Below are 16,782 nucleotides of genomic sequence, written 5' to 3' on the forward strand. Positions count from 1 at the left end.
GTGGCTGCAGAGTGTGTCCATTTTGCAATTATACAGCCACTGGACATTTGCTTGCACTCCTATGTATGTGTGCTATACTTCACAAACACTTTAGGGTAAATAAAACAAATCTTGATTCCTTAAGAGATGAACAAAATGGATCCTGGTGTGTGTGTGTGACCATTGATTCCTATTGTTCTCATGGAGGCCCACGAGGGGGTGTGCTCATACTATCCAGGCAGGGAGGCCTTTTCTGTGGGTAAGGTACTGTGGCACTGCCATTTGCTTAGGAGGAGAAGCCCTGTGTGTGTGGGGGGGGGGGGGGCGGAGGAGGGAGCCTCCGCTCCAGGGACCTAGGCTTACCAAGGCAAGTTCATGGATGACTGAGGTGAACTCACAAGAGCCAGTGTGCTTTCCCACAAGAAATCTGACAAAATGATAACACATCGCTCTTCCAGCTCTGTTTGGGCACAAATGAAAGGTGAGAACAGAGGCAAACCTGATGGCATCTGATCCCTGCCAAAATTCCACACCAGGTGATGTCAGACTGGAGGCATATCTGTTTTCCCAGGAGGCTCCCAAAGGCAGGAGGCAGTGTCTCCAAGCTGGCGCTGTTGTTTCCAGCTCTGGTAACCTGCTTGGGTGTGTGGGGGTGAAAACCACTGCAGAGAGATGGAGGAGGTGGCAGGAATGGGGACACTCCCTCTCGGAAAGGAAGACCAAGTGGAAAGCCTTTCAGCTCTAACTGACCCCTCCCATGGGCTCCCCAGGACCCCACCCACTCAGGAGCCTGCCACTCCTGAGGAAGCACATGTTCAAGGGCCTGAAGCACACTGAGGGGTAGGGAAGGCCTCAGCATATGTGCTTGTGCAAATCAAACACCCCAAAAAGCAGGACTGGGCCAAGAACCGGGTGGTATCCCCACCTGAAAAAGAGCCTGCCCTGCTCAGCTCACTGCCAACGCCCCCTCCTCCTGGGGGTCTCCTCCAGATCTGTCGCAGGCTCTCTTCCCAACTTCTTCCAGGGAACTGTTGGGATGACAGGCCAGTGGGGAAAGAAGACTCCTTCTAGCTCCTGAGTTAGAAAAACAATTTTCTCTGGAAAGAAAGTTTCAAACTGAACATGGGTCCATGCTACTAAAGTGGGATGGGTGGGGATCGTCAGAAGGAGGGGGCCTCTCAGTGACCATGAAGCCAAGGGAGACTCCGGGTGGAGGGAGGGGTCCTGGGGAGATGCCAGGGTAGCAGGACCCTGACCTCAGACAGCCTCCCCAAGGGAAGCCCTGAGATTTGGGTGAAATCACTCAGGCCTGACTGAGACCATCAGAAGGAGAGGTGGCAAACTGTCCCTAAGACTTCCTGTTCCCTCAGACATGATTTGTACCCTATGCTCACACTCACAAGCAATCACTGGGACGGGCTCAGTGTGCCTTGAACACACTCCTGCAGGTGAACATGGTTTTGTGCTCACAAACGAGTAACTCTTGTTGCCTGCACCTATTCATTCCTGGGTACAAAGAGCAAGACTTTGGAGGGCAAAGGATCCCTCGTCATGCAAATCTCTTGGCTTCCTGGTCAGTACAATGCAAAGGCAATGTGCTCTCACTGCCACGCTGCTGGGTGCTCACGACACCTGACGCCCGTCACGGGGGGCACCCCGTCTCCCCTTCCCCCAACGCCTCCTGAGATGGGCTCCAGGTTGATTCCAGTTTCCACCACCAGGGTTAATGATAGGCTGGTTTTCTTGTTTTAGGTGCTGGAATTATAGTGCATTGCTGGACCCACAAGTCATCGGAGCAGGGGGTCAGAGCAGCCACAGAGAACAAGTCTTGTGCTTTGTCTTTTTATTATTCTTTATTTACTGGTCCTACCAACGTGACCCTTTACCCAGGCCCACTGTTCCTATGTGCACTGGCTTTACAGACATTTGCGCCATATGCCTGGGTCCCAAGTTGTGACTGATTTCTCCTTCCTATTCCTTTTCCATGCTGTGCCTCATTTTCTCAGAATCTGAAGGCATTTTTGTTTGTTTGGGTCTGTGTAAAGGTTCCTTGGCAGGAGAACATGCATATGATCTTAAAATAAAGACAACATTCTGACACTAAGGTAATGCACAGAAAAAATACAGTACACAGACATCATTGCAAATAAATACCCCGTACAGATGAAGTTTTTGTAAATGTAACATTATTTCTTATGAATCAACACTGTAAGAGAAGGTAAAAATAGGGGTCCCTACAACTAGGAATAAAAATGCTTATTCCAGGAAACAGAATTCTTCTCTTCTTGCTACTTATATTATTATAATTTGTCCTGTATTTTGGAGGAGAGAGGACACCTTTTCTTCTTCCTCCTCCTTGAGTACCAATTTGACCACTTGCACAACCTCACTCAGCAAATCAGGACAGGACACAGATCTGGTTTGCTAAGGAGCTTTAGTGACTTCTGTTTCCTGAAATTAACAGTGATTAGTTAACACCAAGCAAGAGAATATATAATGTCTCTCTCTCACATTTGCAAAGAATACTATGGCTAGCCCTCACCCCAATGCACGAGGCCGACGGTGCCGGCTCCCCTGCCACCCGCCCCACTCTTCACAAACGTGGCGTGTTGTTCACATAGCTTGCTTAGCTTGTCCCATAAAGTCCATTTGGTTCCCAAAGCACACTCAAGGTTTGTGTTCACTTTCGTTTTCTCAGCCCCTGAATTTGCAAGGATCTGCACAGTAAAGAATCACTGACTAACAGAATTTTGCACAATTGCTGTTTTCTTTCCCTCAATGAAGATGCCCAGGGTCAGGTTAGAAGGTGTGCACCTGTTCACACTGACTGGTCCACACTGGCCTTCAACATTCCCAACTAGCTCTTCACTGTCCATTTTAGAGAATAAACTACGCTGGGACACCTCCCTAAACTGATGAAGGCACTACTGGCAATGATTACTAACAAAAAGGCGTTGAAATATAACACCCTAAAAATCGACGACTGTAGAATTTTCTAAGTGTACCACAATTTGGCACAACAACCGGAGTAACAAAACAATTCCAATTTGGAATTTCACTGGTACAGTTGTATAAAATTCTGTTAATCAGTCATGCTTCACAATGTCCTAAAACCCAGAAAATTCTGGAATTTGTAGGTAATACTACTCATTCAATAATTTATCTTTTTGTTTTCAAGTGCCTTTTACTGTTTAACCAGAGCAAAGGTCAAGTTTTCTTCTTGTTACATTGAACTATTCCTAAGAATAATAATAATACAATATGAAAAACCCCAGAATCCGAATACCCTGGATTTCTTAATGAACATGGCATTTAAAATCTGTAATTTCAAACATGAACCACAATGCCGTATAATTAAAAGGCTGCTGAACCACAGCGCGGATACATTTAGCCGGGCTCCTTACCAAGTTGAAGCCTTCACCTAAACAGTCTAGAGCTACACGCTAGGAGGACACATCTGTGCCATGTGCTGATAACAGATCAACACACCGTTGGGAGCTACAGGACCACGAGACAGACTACGGCATCTGAGACCGTCTCTACGCCAGGGATGAAGGAAGCAAATATAATATCAAAGTATCAAAAGTGCACAGGTGGATTGGGTAAAAAAGGAGTATCTGTAATTAGGGAGACCCCAGTGGTGAGTGTTTCTAGAGGGTTCCTAAGCAAGCCTGGTGGTCGCTGTCCAAGCAGGTTCTTCAGCGCCTGTACAAAGGCCTTTCCAAGCAGCAGCTGGCGGCATTCTCAACATTAAAGCTCTTATTTCCTCTGCCATTAAAACCTTGGGGAATGCTATTTTGAAAAGAATCCAAAACCGTTTCTAAGTGGACTTTTAGGCTGCCTTTCCTTCCTCTGCGTGGGCCCATGGGAGAGGAGGGGAGGGGGCTGCAGTGTGACAGGGCCGGCGGCCGAGTCCTCCCAGCAGCTACTCTACAGCTGAAAATGGGAGAAAACAAGACAACGTTAGAACTGGTCACCCGTCGGACAGCTAAAGCTCTCACCGAGCTGTGAGGGCATGGGTGTGTTAGTTGGCAGCAGAGAAGACCTGCATGTGTTAGGGGGCGCCGCTGGCCCCGAGTACCTCATGAAGACCCTTTACTTTACAGGTATGGAGAGAAGCTGTGTGCCAGGCTTGGCAAGGAGGCAGAAGCAGTATGCAGCGCCAGCGGGCAGCCATGCCCCTGGAAGTCCTGCTTGCAGAGGGGAGATGACCTGACATCTTCTCAAGTGGGAGGGGAATCCAAGACCTGACATCCCATCTGCAGAACAGCCTGGAGCTGGGTATAGGCACACAGAAGGGACAGGTATGGTCCATCCTGTATATCTTCACTCCGCAGTTTGCCAGATCCAAGTTGGTCTGGGTAGCACCTGGCATCTGGTGGGAACTGAGACATGCTTGGGAATTAAGGGAAAGAGTGGAATGGGGGCAGATACCTGCGTGTAGGGACAATGAAAATTCGCCCTCTGGGCCCCAGAGAGAGGAGGCAAAGAGCTATTCAGGGAGACTGCAGCTTCATGGCTGGTGGGCCCCATGGATGACATGGAGGGAAACACTGAGAGAAGTTCGGCTGCCAAAGCTCTTGGTGTGGGTGCAGCTTCTGAGCATGGGGGAGTACTATGGCTGCCTTTCCTGCCTGTCACCACGTCTGGAATTGCACTGATGATCAAGAACCATATTCCTCCTACTGTGAATCCTGAAACTAGCCCTGGGTCCATTCAAGGTTCCCTTCCCACACCAGGCCGGGCTTCAGTTAACAGGTGTCGGACCTAGTCCCTCATTTCAGCCTGGCCTGCTGGTAACTCAAGCTCAGGTTGGGGGTTTCCATGGCCCTGTTTCTTGTAGTCTGAAGCCCCCTGAGAGGAAGGCCTGATAATGGGCAGAGAGTGAAAAAAATCCAACTGGAAGCTGGGGACACTCTAAGTACAAAAGGATGGGCTTCCTGTGAGGACAGAGGTCTGGCCAGGCACTTGGGAAGTTTTTCTCATTGGAAAAAACCCAAGCCTTTGGCCTGCCAATTTGTCACCTTGCAGGCCACCAGACAAGCATACAAATCTCAGAAAGAGAAGCTGAGGCTGCTGAGCTCTGGTCTGGGGTGTGGCTAGGTATGCCTGTGCCTCTTGAGCATGACCAGTGGTGCCCAGTGCACATGTACGCCTGGGCTGGAGGACGTGGGCCACAGGGCTGCTCTTCCTCTGGGTTTAGGGGAAGGAATTCTGTAATTCTGACCCAAATATAAACTGTAACAAGATGCCGCACAAACTACAGAATAATTCTCTCCGTAATCTGTACCAAGCACAGAGTGTCCTCCGAGGCTGCACCTGGGATTCAGGCTGGAACCTCTAACACTGGTTTCTGGGTGCCGGGGCAGTACAACTGCATTAGACACATGCAGGGAACATGCAAGTTTCAATGCAAGTTCTGCCCCTCCCAGTGAGAGCCAATGGCACCCGGGCCCTGGGAAGCCACATTTTTGCGAGGACACATGGCTCCAACCCCACCTTGACCACCCCTCCAAGAGAGCAGCTGCTGTGAAGGGTGGTCCCGAGGGGTGAGAAACAGACACAAAGCTTGCAGTGTCCAGGTGGAGCAGCAGGCTGCCTCTGCTAAATTCTTCCCTCTGTGCATTAGTCACAGTTAAGACCAGCCTAGCACCATGGTCCCACTGCTGCCAGGTTAGTTGAGGTGAAGCAGACAGGTGATATGCGGCAGGTTAGCTGCAGCGTGTACCCTTGCGGCCCTAATCGCAGTAAACGTTATATTTCTCGCCACAGAGCACCTGGGCAGCCAGCCCAGCACCCTCAGCCCTGTCACTAGCACAGGCGCAGGTGTGACTTACGCTCGGGGTGCCAGGCTTGGCCTTGGGGGTGGCCTTGGCGCGGCTTCGCCGGGTCTGCTCATGGTCCAGCTCAAGCAGCTCCAGCCGCTGGGTCAGCGCCAGCTTCTGCTGGATGGCCATGCGCAGCAGCGAGTTGAGTGTCTTCTTCTCGTCCTCAGCAGCTGCCAGCTGCCGCTGCATCTCATCCAACTGTGTGATGTACTCATCACACCTGCGGGAACACAAGAGGCGAGAGCGTGGCTGAAGGACCTGGGAGAGCCAGCGGCGTGTGTGATCACGGCTCCCGTACTGAGGGCTCCAGAAGGTGAGCAGACACCATCTGCTCACTGGGCTAGAAACGAAGAGGATGTGCCCCTCTAAGGTTTGGCTTTCTCTGGGAGGGGCTCTCTGAAGCCAGTTTTCACTAAAGGTGGTGGTGGCTGCCTTTCAAGGCCTCCAGGTGGCTCAGGGGCAGCGGGCTGGAGGTGTGATATCACTTGGCTCTCAGGATGTGGGGATAAACCCGAGGGCAGGAATTGGCTTGTTCCCGGAATAGCCCAGGCACACAGTAGGTGCTTAGTAAGTCTAGAACAAATGGCTAACCAGAGCCTGGGAAAAGCACGCGTGGATGTCAGAAACAGCCCTATTTTAGTATCTGCTGAGCTGTGACACATGCTCCCCACCTAGGTAAGGAGCTGGGAGAGAAATGCCCATCCTGGGTCTGTCCCTGAGGGAGGGAGTGCGGCCTGGGTGAAGGGGATGGTGGGCACACCCACCCTACACCCCCATCCACCAAGGCCAAGGACCATCAGCAAGTTTTAACCCTTACCCCGAGGTTTGTGATCTTGGCACCATCTGAGAAGTCAGGCTTTTAAATAAAACAAGTTGAGGAAGCAAGGGTCAACATACTATGTGCTGAGGACTGTGAGATCTTTCCCAAGCACTTTGCCCAGGAGGAAAGAAAGCTTCCAGAGAGGCCTGGAAGCTTCTTTGTCTTTGCCCCCTCCTCCCACATCGCTGAAATGCAGGGAGTGCCCAGCACCCTGGCACAAGGCAAAGTAGGCCCTGAGCTCAGTTTCAACCCTGTTTATTAACCCAGAGCCTCAGACTCCCAACCCTGACTGACACTGGCCAGCAGATGGCGCCATGCCTCTTTGAATAGGGAAACACCCAGAAGCAGGCCCCAAAAGCAGCCTCCAGCTCTGCACCTGCCCGGCTTCCTGACCACAGGACTGGCCTAAAGAAAGACGCCGCCCGCCACCACCACAAACTCTAACTGGTAGGGTCAGAGGGGCAGCACTGGGACCCCGCCCCTGCTGGGAGGGGAACCTTCCTTCTAAATACACGAACTTCCCACCAAGTTCTGGGGGCAAACTCATTTGTTATCACTGGCTTGCCCACTTGCCTGTTTCTCCTTCGAAGCTCATGCCTCCAGGCTGGCCATAAGGACCCACTCTTTTAGCTTTCTGCTTCCAACTTTCTCATCTTAGGTGTAGAGTGGAGATAAAACTGGGCCCCTGGGTTTTCACACAGCAGAAATGGAATCACCCGCAGGGCCAGGCTCCTGGGCTGCTGAGCAGCGAAAGGAACAGTAAGCGTTACCTGGTGGCAAACATGGCACGCAGTGAGGAGAAGGTGGCCGCGTCCTCCTTGAGGGCCTTGAGCTCATTGCGCAGCTTCATCATGGTCTCGGTCACCATGGCCTTCTCGTTCTCGTACTTGCTCTTTAGGTTGGCGAGGGCCACCTCTGCCGTCTAGGGGGTCAGAGATGCAAAAGACGGGCAGGTGAGGGGCGTCAGGAGGGGTCTGCCGCCTCAGTGCCCCAGACCAAGGCCCCAGCCAGCCCTGGGGCCTCTCCAAGGCCTCAGCCCCTCCCCACAGCATTGAGGTGAGGTTTTCTCACGTCTTTCCTTCAGTAGCAGGAAAAGCACGGGACGGGAGGCCAGGGAGGGTGAGAACACCCCGCCCACGTGCCCACCCCTGCCGGAGCCGAGCGCCATGCACACCTGCTTGTTGGCCTTGAGGACCGTGCGCAGCGTGGTGATCTGCTCCCGCTTGGTGCTGAGCAGCGACTTCAGCTTCAGGATCTCCTCCATGAGTGCCTCCCGGTCCTTGTCTGCAGCTGGGCCCAGCTCCTGTGAGGCCAGGCGCTGCCGCGACAGCTCTGTGGTGCGGTCCACGGCGGCCTGCAGGTGCCGGATCTGGTCACGGATGATGGCGATCAGGTTGTAGATGTTCATGGGCTCCCGGCGCGGGTCACTCAGGGGCGAGGGCAGTGAGGAGCCAGGTGAGGGGCTGCTGTCCCTGGCCCTACCCTCTGCGGCAGGCGGCCCCTTGGGCAGGACAGGTGAGCGACGCCCGCGGGCCTCAGGGCTGCCGCTGCCGGCGCCAGCCGGGCCCTCTCGGTAGTAGTCCAGCACCACACGGGTGGGCGTCTCGTTGTTGCACATGCACACGTGGTGGTAGAGGTTGGCCAGCTCCTCACTGAAGGTCACCAGCTCGTCCTGGGCCACGCTCAGGCTGCCTTGTGTCTCGCCTGCGACGTCGCTCACCTTCTTCAGCTCCATCTGCAGCCGGGACAGGAGCTCGCGGTCCTGGCGGCTGGCCTTCTCCAACAGGGAGACCTTCTCCGTGAGCGCCTGGCTTTCGGCCTCATGCCGGCCCTTCTCCTCGGTGTGCTGGGCCTCGCTGGTCTCGTGGGCACTGCGCAGCGCCTTCAGCTGCTCCCGAAGCTCACCAGCCTCTGCCAGGGCCACACGGTACTTGCAGGCCAGGATCTCAGGCCCATTGATGTCCACCTCATAGTAGTCACCATCCTCGTGGCTGTCTCGCTCCTTCTCGCTGTCCAGGGCCGTCCGCCGCTCCTTGCTGGCCTGCAGGCGCCGCAGAGCACCCAGGGTCTCTGTGAGGCGGCTCACCTCCTCGTGCCGCTCCGACAGGGCCCCTCGGGCCTGCTCCAGCTGCTTCTGTGTGTCCTGCAGCGTTGCCAGCAGGCCCACCTTCTCCCGCTCCATCTGCGAAGGCACAGAAAGGGCCCGTCAACAGCCTACAGGAGTACTTGCGCTCAGAGGACCCCTGGACAGTCCCAGGAGTGACCCCATCCATGCCATGACCATCACCCTGCTAGCCTGTGATAAATTCGGGCGGAGGTGTCACGTGTGGGGTGATGATGGCTCTTCCCCCTGCCCAGATGCTTGCGGGGTTTGGTGAGTCCCTGCCCAGAGACACGCCGTGAACCAAGGGGCTGCGGTGCAGACCCTGGGATTCTGTGCAGTCGGGGCAGGAAACCCTGATGTGACGTGTCTACAGGACACAGCATGGGAAACTACACGCAGGGACCTCAGAGGGACGTAAGAAAACCTCTGGTGGTGCCCAAACTTGTAACCAGAAACTGAATTCTCTGGGCACCTTCCACCTCTAATGCTGCAATTCCACTTAGGTTAACAATACAGAATTACCTATGTAAACGAAATGTAAGTAAAAGAAGGTGCATAGCATTGACAAAGTGTCAGGAAAGTGCTGTCCTGGTGACGAGCAGGTCTGGCCAACACCACGGGGGACAGAAGTGGAGGTGGGAATGGTGCACGTGGGCCCAAGGCCCGGGGCTGTGACAAGACCCGGCGGGGGTGGGGCTACCCACCCGCTCACCTGCATTAGCTGCTGCTTAAGCTTCTGGATCTCAGAGATGTTGAGCTCACTGAGGAGGTCAGAAACGAGGCTGGGGGAAGGTGGAGCAAGGCCGTCCTTGGTGGGCGTGGAGGTCTTGTTGTCCAGCGGCAGCTTGGCCAGGCCACCGTGCTCGAAGCCGTTGGCCAGGGCTTCGGCGTCATCACCAAGCTTCAGGCCGTCCAGGGAGACGTGCAGGTGGCTGGTGTAGAGGGAGTCATTGATGCTCATGTAGTGCGACAGCTCCTTGCGCAGACTGTTCTTCTGCTCCCGCTCTGTCTTCAGCGTCTCCAGCGCCTCCTCCAGCTGCCGCTCCGAGATCTCCTTGAGCCGAATGGCGTCCTCCAGCTGGCTGTTGAGATACTCGGTCTCCTCCTCCAGACGCTTGATCTCATGCTTGAGGCCCTCAAACTCCACCTGTGAAAGAGATCAACACTCTTCCATGCCTGAGGAACGGGGAAGAAGCACCACTGTGCTGACTACACAGCTGGGAAGACATGGATGCCTAGAGGGTTACAGGCATGAGGTGCACACAGGAAATGGTCGGCCCACGCCTGGGACACACGTGCACGTGGTACGAACAGTGCAGAAGCATGAGACTTGCTCATCACCAGAGATGCCGTGGAAATCAGAACACATCCACACTGCCAATTTGTCAGGTGACTTAAAATGTTGCCAAGTGTATATTGACTTTAAATTCTAAAACTACTTAAATAGCACTAAGAGTTGATTAAATATTTTAAGATACGTAAAACATGTATCTAGGTGTGCAATATGACCACTACTTCTAATCCTATTTCAAAATGAAGGAACTAAAACTCCCACTGAAGTGGGATGCGCCTCAGCTGCACATACTACCCAGACTGAGAGAGGCCCGAGTGGGAGTGGGAGTGAGAGAGGCAGAATCCAAGGCCACGCCTGTTGAAACAATATTTGCAGGTGGATAAGGAAAGAGCAGACAGAAACCAATGCTTGATGTGGGTACTCAGGATCTATGGGCAACTTAAAAAAAAATTTATTATTCTGCAATATGTGTGCAAGAAACAAGGAATAAACCACTCAGAGGCAGGACCAAGGGGGTCTCTGTGGGTCAAGGCCTGGGGTAGGGGAACCCCAGGGAGGGGCCAGACTCTACCATGTGCTGCCCAGGGCCTGTTTTCCCCCTCCTCAGGATGCTTGTGTGTGACTGCAGATGAGCACAGCAGCACAGAGGGCCTGCTATGCAGCTAGGGAAGGAGCTCCTGTGCTTGTGTTCCTGGGAGGAGATCCACTCCCTGCTGGTTGTAACAGTCACAGAGGTTCTGCTGTCAGCATAAGCACATGGGCCCACACTTTCCTATGCAGAATTGAAATACTCAGGTCCCTGCTGTTTAGGGTTCCTGGAATAAAGGTCCCCCCAGTCTCCGCCCTGTAGAGCTGTGGTTCTTGGAGAGTTAGGTGGTAGGGTCAGGTCTTGAGGGGCCTGAGTGCCCAAGACCCCCTGGGTGTCCTGTCACAGATGGAAGTGACCCTCTCGTCCCATCACAAGTGGAGGTGACCTGCCTGTCTCTGTCCTCTCGCTGGTGGAGGCGACCCTCCTGCCCCTGTCCTCTCATAGGTGGAGATGATCCTTCTGTCCCCATCCTGTCACGGGTGGGTAGAGGTGACCCTCCTGCCCTGTCCTGTCCCAGGTGGAAGTGATCCTACTCATGCCACCCATTGCGGCGTTACTCGAGGGCATGATATGACAGCTTGGACATCTCCACACTGTTCGAGGCCCAGCTGGCTTCACCCCAAGGTCCAGGACCACATGGGGGTCAAAGGGGGCTGGCAAACCTGAGACAGTGGGAGAACTGGGTGTGCTGACAGCTCTAGGGTCCCACGGGGCATAGGGACATCTCTGGTCTCCTGTCAGCACCTGAGAGGAGACAAAGCTGGACACCCAGACTCTGGGGTTCTTTATCACACCCCCCCTTTTTTTTTTTCATCTTAGCTGGCTGGAACACCTTGTCTAGCCCGACTGCCAGCCAACAATATAGCCAAAGGCCTTGTTTTTCTGATCTTGGAGGGGCTGGGCCTTGCTGCCACACCCCTGGTCCACAGTGGCACGCGGCCCTCAGCTTGAGTGTGTGGAAGGAGGGTGAAATGCCTTCTGATCACGGAGACAGCAAAGTGAGGGTGAGGCCAGGGCCGTGGCCCAGAGCCAACCTACCTGTCCCACCTGCCCAGCCCAGATACTTGCCTGGTTCTGCCTGAGCACAGACACCTGCTTTTGCAGACTGATGTTCTCCTCCTCCAACTCCGAGTAGTCCTGCAGCAGGCGGGCTTCCCGGAACTTGTACTCCTTGATGTCATCCCGCAGGCGGCCACGCTGAATCTCTACATTTTGGTTGATCTGCCAGGAGGAAGGCAGGTGTGAGCAGCCTGCCCTAGCTGGTCTCACCACCCCTGGGGCAGAAGGAGCTCAGTGCAGCCAGGCCCACCATAGTGGCCATGCAGCTGGGACTTGGAATCCCAGGCCTGCTATGGTGCCCGATGTGGCCACCGGGCGAGGAGCTGGGGCCCTGGGCTGTGAGGTACGGCAGTGAACAATGCAGGGTCTCAGCCTGCTCTGACCCTTGGTTTCTTCATCTGTAAAATGGGGTTCAAAGTAGTTCCTTGGTCACATGCTGCTGGTAGCACGTACAGTGGTGCAGTGCTGTGGAAACCGTCTGCAGCTACTCGAACAGTTCAGCACAGAGTTAACATCTGACCCATCAATGCCCCTCCTCGGCATGCACTCGAGAGAAAGGAAAACACATGTCCACCAAAATCTTGTGCACAAATGTTCAGACACTATTCACAATAGCAAAGGTGGAAACAACTCAAATGTCCACCAATTGATGAGATAAACACGCTGTAACACAAATAAATCTTGAAAACAACGTGAGTAAAAGAAGAGGTGTTAGTGGTCATGTATTGTATTGTATGATTCCACTTACGTGAAATGTCCAGAATAGGCAAATCCACAGAGATAGAAAGCGGATGTGTGGTCGCTGGGGGGGCAAGGAGAAGATGGGATGGAGAGTGACTGCTAATGGGGTTTCTTCTTGGAATGATGTAATATTCTAGAATTGATTTGGGATGGTGCATAAATCTGTAAATATACTAAAATCCACTGACTGTACACTTTAAGTGGGTGAGTTGTAAGGGATATGAATTATCTCAATAAAGTTGTTAAAAAAAGAGTTCCTGCCTCCGAGGTGCCTTAAGGATTCAAATATCATGCACGGAGAGAGGCCAGTGCAGACCTGGCAGTAACTGTGCAATCAAGACTGGTGGGAGGGGCTTCCCTGGTGGCGCAGTGGTTGGGAGTCCGCCTGCCAATGCAGGGGACACGGGTTCGTGCCCCGGTCCGGGAAGATTCCACATGCCGCGGAGCGCCTGGGCCCGTGAGCCATGGCCGCTGAGCCTGCGTGTCCGGAGCCTGTGCTCCGCAGCAGGAGAGGCCACAGCAGTGAGAGGCCTGCGTACCACAGAAAAAAAGTAAACACTGGTGGGAATTCTCAACTGGCTGCTACTATGCGCCGTGTGCCAGGACCTGGGTCCCTTGGCCCACATTCTGGGGCCATCTTGTATACTGTAGGATGCTTAGCAGCAACCTGAGCCCTGCCTACTGGATGCAGCCCCCACCCCTGTTGTGACCATTGACACTGCCTCCAGACACGGCCAGTGTGCCATGGGGGCAGAATCATCCCCTAGACAAACTCTCCATCTCTCCCCACATCCCTGTTCCCAATGCTCCAAGCAGCTTCACCCACATGCCTGCAAAGATCTAACTCCCCCCCCAGGCCAACACCACCCCACCTGGACCCTCGGCTAGAAGCGCCATCACCCACTGGGCCCCACAGCTCACTCTGTCCTCCTCACCCAGCACACTGGCCTCTCTGCTGGTGCTGAGGTTTCCTGTGGTCATATCCGTGCATACACTAAGATTCCATATAGGTACACACGGAACAGCAATGTTGGACTGGTACAATGAAATAGGGCCAATAAGAAAAAAAGTTCAAGAAAGTAACAGAGAGGGGAGTGAGTCATTGTATGTATCAAGCACTCCTGACAAACGCTCAGTACCAAAATCTCCAGTAAATGGACTGAGGCATTCTTCTCAATAAGTGATCCAAAGAGGTACCCAAGAGTCAACACCAGAAAAAACAGACACCAAGTTACTGACTGGAGAAATGCAAGGCCCCCGGAAAGCAAAACTCCTATTAGGCAAAAATAAACAAAATAACAGTGTGAGTGGCAATGGAAGGAAACATATACTTACCTGCTTCCTAACAAAGTTCTAAATACACCTCGACTCTGGCCATTTCCCTTGTTTACCACCCAACTGACTGTTATGGTTAATCTTAGTGTCAACTTGTCTAGGTCCTGGCATCCAGATATTTGGTCAAACACCAGTCTAGATGCCATTCAGGTATCTTTTAGATGAGATTAACATTTAAATTAGGAGACCCACTGAGTAAAGCAGATCACGCGCCATAATGTGGGTGGGCCTTATCCAGTCAGTTGAAGGCCTTGAGAAAAAAAAAAAAGACAGCCTTCAGACTCAAGCTGCAACATCAGTTCTTCCCTGGGTCTCCAGCCAGCTGGCACAACCCGCAGGTTTTGGATCTGCCAGCTCCCACAGCTGAGTGAGCCAATCCCTTACAATAAATCTCTCTCTCTACACACACACACCCCTATTGGTCTGCTTCTCTGGAGAGTCCTCACTAACACAATGATTGCTATATAAGAACCATGCTTGCTGCATCCACTGTGTGTAAGGCAAGTTGGTTGCTCCCCACCTGTTGTGGTTCAGCCCACTCTGGCCTGATGCACCTGCTGAGACCACCTGTCCACTCTCAGTATGGGAGGACACAGGAGGTAAGATGGTGAGACAGGGGCAGCAGGCAGGGGCAGCTGTTGGTCACGAACAATGTAAATGGGCTTTATTTAAAATTTAACAACTCCCCTCAATAAAACAAGTGATCCTGAGGTGGACAGAAAGAAGACAGAAAGAGCTAAGACCACAGGCCAGCCTGATTGCCTAGGCCGAAGCCCTCCGCACCCCAGAGCCTATGTGCCCAGGCTGCACCAGAAACCTCTGCTGAGCTGAAGCCTTGCACAGTCTTCCTGCACAGGAATCGTCTTTGTTTTTTTTATTGAGATATGATTCATATACCATGAAGTTCACCCACTGAAAGTATACAATTCAGTGGTTATAGCTTATTCAGAGTTGTGCACCATTACCTGTTCTGGAACATTTTCATCACCCTAAAAAGAAACCACACACCAATTAGCAACCACCAATCTGCTTTCAGTCTGTGGATTTGCCTTCTCTTGACGTTCACAGAAACGGACCTGGACAACATGTGGCCTCTCTGTGTGGCTCAGAAAACCTTTCACTGGCGCTGTCTCCATACCGGCACTGCACTTGGTGCTCGACCGCCCCGAGGGGCATCACCCACTCCTTCACTACTGAGTACCAACTGTGCTAGGTGCTGCTCTAGGCTCTGTCTTGTTCACTGAGGCACGTGTACAGTTGCCCACGCACAGCACACACATTGCCAACTGGTGTCAACTGCTGCTGAGTGAGGCCCTGAGTAGGTGAGGAGGGGTGTTGTACTGAAGTCAGGTCTGGGAGTCTGGAATGCAGAGCAGCCAGTACCCCATGTTGCAGAAGCCCCATCACGGCACAGCTGGAGCTAAGGCACAGGGAGGGAGCACCGCCCTGCACAGGAGTGCTCCAAAGCTGGTCAGTATTTTTCCCTCAGAGGAAAGGGCAAGATGTTGAGCCAGGAGGCCATAGCCCAAGCCCCAGGAAAGGCCTGTGGCCCCATGTAAGGCCAGGGTGGAGGTGGGAGGGACGTCCCAGCCCCGTCAGAGCTGTGGAGCCTGCACAGGGAGAAGGTGAAGACAGAGGCAGAGACCGGAGCAATGTGAACACAAGACAAGGAACACTGAGGGTTGTTGGCACCCAAAAGCTGGAGAGGCTCCACATGGAACACGGTCCTGCCAGCACCTCCATTTCAGATACAGAAAATCTTAGAGAATAAAATTCTGTGGTTTTAAGCCAGTAGTTTGTGGCAATCTATTATGGTGGCCCGAAAAAACAAATATACAAATATAGGTTTAATACCAGGAAAAAGACATTGCTGTAACAAATACCTGAATATGTGGAAGTGGCCGTGGAGGTGGGGATGGCCAGAAGCTAGAAGAGCTTTGGGGAGGACAGGAAAAGGCCAGACTACCTTGAGACTACTGGTAGAAATGTAATTGTTTCAGGTGACTCTGCTGAGGCTCAGAGAACAGTCACAGAGAAATCTTCAGTTGCCTTAGGGAATGCATGTACCATCACAAAATAACACTAGAAGAGGTATGAATGTTACTTAGAAGTGCTCCCAGTAAGGCCTTAGTGGGGAACAAGAAACAGTGGAAAGGCTGTCCTTGCTGTAAAGTGGTAGAAAACCAGGCTGAGCACCGGGGCTGGGTGGAAAGCAGAATTAGTAAGCGAGGAATTTGGATGGTTAGCAATGTCTGGGTTGTCTGCCCATGTGACAACTCCATGCCCTGGCTCTGGAGCCAGGTGTCCTTCTGTCCAAGCCTGTCCACTCCACGCTGGAGCACGGGGCTGCTGCTCCTGACCCATACCCACCACCTAACTTTTGTGGCCAAACACCTTGCTTTCTTCCAGCAGCTCCTGGTGGCCCAGATGCCACCACAGCAGGAAATGAGCCTTTTCCTGGCTCCTAGCCAGGACAGGGGAGCTGACAACCGACATGACTTCTGCTGGGACATCTTTGTCACTTACACCTGGGCCTGTGCAGGGCCTGACATGTGCAGAGTCCACCAGGACAGCAAGGCCAGGGTCCAATGGGACAGAAAGCTTTTTCCTAGGGGGGGGTCCCAATTGGCAGATGCTGCTGACCCCTCCACAACTCACAGTCTTGCTTCGCCAGGAAGCCCTCACTCCTCCATTCCCAAGGCAAATCCGTGGAAGGCCTCGGCATGTGCAAAGGACCTGACTCTGCATCCAGCCAGCTGCGGCCGTGCCCAGATCCTTGGGTCTCTGCTTCTCCATCTGCAAAATGGGGCCTGAGGCCATGTCCCAAGACAGAAGTCGGCAGGGCCCGTCCATTCACAGTGCAGAGGTCAGGACCCACTGACTTTAGGCATGCAGCCAAACCTTCTGCACCTTGGTTTCCCAAGTTGTGAGATGAGGGAAGTAAATGGATGCCCACAGGGTCACTGAGAGGACAAGTTATGGGGTAGCTGGAACTGTCCCACGTGCTGAGCATGTTTGCTACACATGTCACAG

General features: G+C 53.2%; 1 protein-coding gene across 2 annotated transcripts in view; it reads right to left on the reverse strand.

The window, feature by feature from the left end:
- Positions 1–1,807: 1,807 nt before the first annotated feature.
- BICD2 (BICD cargo adaptor 2) overlaps positions 1,808–16,782 on the reverse strand; it is a 55,398-nt gene continuing 40,423 nt past the window's right edge. The window contains exons 3-8 of one of the 2 annotated variants that reach the window (XM_081238337.1): positions 11,683–11,835; positions 9,444–9,878; positions 7,802–8,809; positions 7,398–7,549; positions 5,817–6,027; positions 1,808–3,915 (exon numbers count right to left, since the gene is read on the reverse strand). In XM_081238337.1, the coding sequence (XP_081094463.1) occupies positions 3,910–3,915; positions 5,817–6,027; positions 7,398–7,549; positions 7,802–8,809; positions 9,444–9,878; positions 11,683–11,835 (1,965 nt within the window). In that variant the 3' untranslated portion in view covers positions 1,808–3,909. Of the gene's footprint in view, positions 3,916–3,937; positions 6,028–7,397; positions 7,550–7,801; positions 8,810–9,443; positions 9,879–11,682; positions 11,836–16,782 lie in introns of those variants that run through there. The other variant, XM_081238336.1, reaches the window with a different exon arrangement.

The sequence above is a fragment of the Mesoplodon bidens genome (assembly GCF_964165515.1).
Source record: "Mesoplodon bidens genome assembly, chromosome: 6".
Taxonomy (NCBI): domain Eukaryota; kingdom Metazoa; phylum Chordata; class Mammalia; order Artiodactyla; family Ziphiidae; genus Mesoplodon; species Mesoplodon bidens.